This window comes from Loa loa (assembly GCF_000183805.2).
Source record: "Loa loa unplaced genomic scaffold supercont3.461, whole genome shotgun sequence".
In the NCBI taxonomy this organism is placed as follows: Eukaryota; Metazoa; Nematoda; class Chromadorea; order Rhabditida; family Onchocercidae; genus Loa; species Loa loa.
The window spans coordinates 12,043-16,218 of record NW_018108641.1 but is presented as its reverse complement, the minus strand read 5'-3'; the positions used below and the strand labels follow the sequence as shown (position 1 = coordinate 16,218).

Here is a 4,176-nt window from a genome sequence, read left to right as displayed (position 1 = left end):
ATATATATATATATATATATATATATATATATATATATATATATATATATAATGGTATAGTGCTGTTGATATTTGATTAGATCACGAACGTTTTATAAAAACAAATAATACAGATATATATACGCATGCATAGTTTGCATGCGGTTATGCTGCAGTAATGAGATCAAAATTAGTGTATAAGAAAATGTTTAAATTTCAATTGCCTCATTTGTGACAAAAATATTGCGCATACCCAAAAATGACACTGCAATATAGCCATAACCTTTCTTTCTTTCTTTCCTCCCTAACAAATTTATTAAATTATTTCTATAACATAACAAAATTAATTTGCAATACAAAATTTATTCAAAGCGGCAAAATTTCTTCAATGGAAAAAAGTGTAGAAAAAAAAGAAAAAAAACACAAAAGAGAATATACAACGATATGTATGTATGTGTAGATTAACTAAATTGATTAAGTTTTCTGAATCGTAATATAATTCTATTCCAATTACATTATTTGGCCAAAGATCAGTTTATTGTTTTGCCGTTTGGTCAAAGATCAGTTTATTATTTTGTCTTTTGTCCAGTGGGCAGTTTATTATTTTGCTATTTGAGCAAGGAAAAGATTAGTCAAAGATCAATTTATTCCTTTATCACTCAGCAAAAGAAAGAAAGAAAGAAAATTAATGTATTGTAACTATGAAACTTATATTAAGAATACAGCTAATGGCAAATGTGAACTTGATTAATTCATTAATTAGATGGAAATGTTGAAATAGGATGAAACATCTATTTTTCACATTCATCAAGTGAAGCTAAATCAATTCAACTTGAAATGGTTTCCAGTTGACTGGATTGTACTCTATGACCCCCATTATACTGGTTCAATTCGGTAACTAATGTTATTTGCATACAATAATTTATGATTGATAATAATAAATGATATAAATTACTGATTGATATTGTATTTCGGTTTTTTTTCTTACCTGATTTTGAATAATTTTGATGAATTAGTTGAATATTGTTTGTCATTGCCTAACATGTATTATACTTGACTTTTCTAAAATGTTGATCTGAAATTGACGAATAATTATGAAATTTGATGACCTTTATTCAATAAGTAAAATCATTAATTATATCCCACAAATTTTGATTTATCATTTCTTTTGTTAATATCCAAAAAGAAAACAAAAAACAAAAAACAAACAAATAAACCTGATTCTGTATTCCGTTATTTTTTGCTGTCGTGCTCGTCTTTCCTCCCGGATTGCTTCCTGATATCCTTCCCGAAGTTGTTCCACAACAAATAGGACAATTTTTGTCCAACCAGTTTGTGAAGTTTTATTACGATCCTTTTTTTCACCCCATTCCAATGTTCGCTCAATCATTGCTGATGCAAAATGATCAAAATGCGCCAAGCGGAATGGGCAAACATTTAATCTACTTTTATTGTCAACTGAAAATTTATGAGGAAATTAAGAAAATTCCAACAAATTTAATTTTCAACATTTTTTTTTAGAATTTTCCCACGCATTTCTTCCCATTCATTTTTTTTTGGAATTGAATTTTATAAGCATTATTATTAATTCAATTAAATTCTGTTTTTTTTCTTTAGATCGAAAAAAAAACAAATTCAAAAAATCGATGAACAAACATTTGTTGCAAGTATCACGAAATAAGCAGGCATGTGCTCGTCCGGCTTTTCGTAATTCTTCAATTACAGTTTCCTTTGTTTCCAGTCCAATTATCAAACGATCCATGATATCCGTAAAACTTTTAGCATGTTTCTAGGAAAGGAAAAAAAACTTCATATTTAAAACTAAAAATTCAGAACGGTGATATTATTAGCTCATACTCATCTATAAGTAAAAATACTAAGTGTTGGCTAAAAATAATCATCCATATATTTCATAAGTTATGCTAATTATTAACTGATTAGTCAGATTAATTTAAAATAATTATTCGAATTGTCATCCTAATTTTAACATTTTCATATTTTGTAAATTATACCTTTAATCGTTCATAGCCTACATTTTTAGGCCCATCCATGATTAGTGATCGAATCTCACCACATTTATAGAAACTATTCCGGAAAATACTCATTGCCGGTTCAAGTGCGCCTTGACTTCTTGCATGACTCCATGTTTTACGTACCAATAATAACTGAATGGCGCTCAAGTTCAAACTACTGCTCCTATTTCGTGTCAAATCACGATTTGATGACATTTCTGCAATAGAGAAAAAAAAATTTAATTAATTACAATTCATATTCGTGAATATAAAACAAGTCTAAATAAGATTAAAGAAATTCAGTAACAGATTAGCTTTCAAATTCAAATACAACTATTTCAAATTGTTCAAATCATTAAAATCTTCAAGCCTATTTTAGTAAGAGAAAAATATCTGTAATCAGAAAGCAGAAATAATAATTGAAAATGATTTTGAAAAACAAACAAGAACAAAAAAAAGTAGTGCTAGGATTAAGTTTAATTCTAGGCACTTGGCCTTTTTTTATTCATATGAGATAAAGTTCAGGATTAAAACTATCGCAAATTTTGCTTTTGTTTCTTTTTCATTCTATTCTATCTGAAATGGTTGAGTGTAAAATAAGCCTAGTGTTGGCCTTTTTTGCAAGCTTGATTTTGGACACTTGGCTTTTTTCATTTCCTCATAAAATGTTTTTATTCTTTTTAATGTGGAAAATAATAAGACTAAAATTAAGAAATCGCAGTTAGTATTTTCAAATTTTTTTGTTTCCACTATTACAGTGCTTCTAAATGGGCCTAAAAATTCGATATTTTTTAGCCATATTATACTACCAAGGGATAAGTAAGCAGTTCAAGAATTCTATTTTAGAATTAATTAAGTTCAAGAGTTCCATTTAAAAGTAAGTGAGTTCCATTCTTGAGAAAAAATTTTAAAAAAAAGCATTAAGTTTAAATTTACTGATTATTTAACTTCTAAACTTCTTGAATTGAATTTTTTTTTAAACATTATAAATCTTTCTCAACTTCTAATCTCAGAATTTTTCAAGAGATTTACAAATCTCTTGATGATATCTGAATCTCTCTCTCTCTCTCTCTTTCTCCTTTAAATAATTTCAAGTAAACAATTGGGTGAAACGAATAAGAAAAGAACGGGCGGCAATGTGCGAATTAAAGAGATTCCGCTTTTGAAATGAAATATGAAAATGATTCATTTTTTCCCTGAAATCAAAAAAAAGAAATAAATAAATAAATCAAATAAATGAAAATAAATAAAATGAAATTTTTCTTTTGTTTTTATCCATTTCTTTTCTTTGTCTTTTTTTTTTTTTTGAATTGAACGAATAAATAAATGAAATGAATGGCTTGTAATTGAAGCATTGAAAATGCTTTTAATCTAATATTAATTAATCAATTCCATGTGAAGTCAGTATAATAATCTGAATTAGAAATGGATAAATAGCCAATTTCAATTCATTTTCATTTCAAATATTGGCAAATGTCGCAGAATCTAGGAATAATCTCATATCAACTATTTTTACTACATCATCAACGATTAAGTTGATGCAATAAATTAGAAGCGCAAAATGGACATTAATATTTTTCAACTAAGCATCTGGAAGCTAAAGAATCTGGTAGAATTAACAAAAAGCATAATCAAAGGGCTAGAAGCCAGTAAGATTAATAGCTTCAAATACTTTCAGATCTGTGAAGCACATATAGATCAATCTTTAGTCCTCAACTTAATTCATTTTAAGCAAAAAAGGCTATACCAGTGATAACTGCGCGGAGTGTTGAAATTTGCAGTTGGATAAAATATTAATTTGTTTTTTTTTAATTTCAAATTCTTGCACAATGATAATGATAAGAGTGATAAATCAGTGGAATAGATGGAAAAATAATTGTCAACTCTTCTTTCCCACTCTTATTGAACAATATATTCTATAGAATGGTGTTTTATCCGATTTTGGAATTTTCCATTAATTTGAAATATCAAAACAAAATTGATCTCACAGTGACCAGTATATAATGAGTTATGAAAATAATATCAAGACAGAATTGATCTGTCTGTGATCAGATAGATAATGAGTTATGAAAATAATATCAAGACAGAATTGATCTGTCTGTGATCAGATAGGTTATGAGTTATGAAAAGAATATCAAGACAGAATTGATCTGTCTGTGATCAGATAGGTAATGAGTTATGAAAA

The 4,176-nt window shown here is 27.4% G+C and overlaps 1 protein-coding gene across 1 annotated transcript; it reads right to left on the bottom strand.

Annotated features, from left to right (window-relative positions):
• Positions 1 to 1,041: 1,041 nt before the first annotated feature.
• Positions 1,042 to 2,207, bottom strand: LOAG_13166 (hypothetical protein; the record flags this gene model as incomplete). The annotated part of the gene is made up of 4 exons (XM_020448654.1): positions 1,042 to 1,054; positions 1,197 to 1,437; positions 1,636 to 1,768; positions 1,992 to 2,207. The coding sequence occupies 4 exons, from the start codon at positions 2,205 to 2,207 to the stop codon at positions 1,042 to 1,044; spliced, it is 603 nt and encodes a 200-aa protein (XP_020301221.1).
• Between the last annotated feature and the right edge of the window lie 1,969 nt (positions 2,208 to 4,176).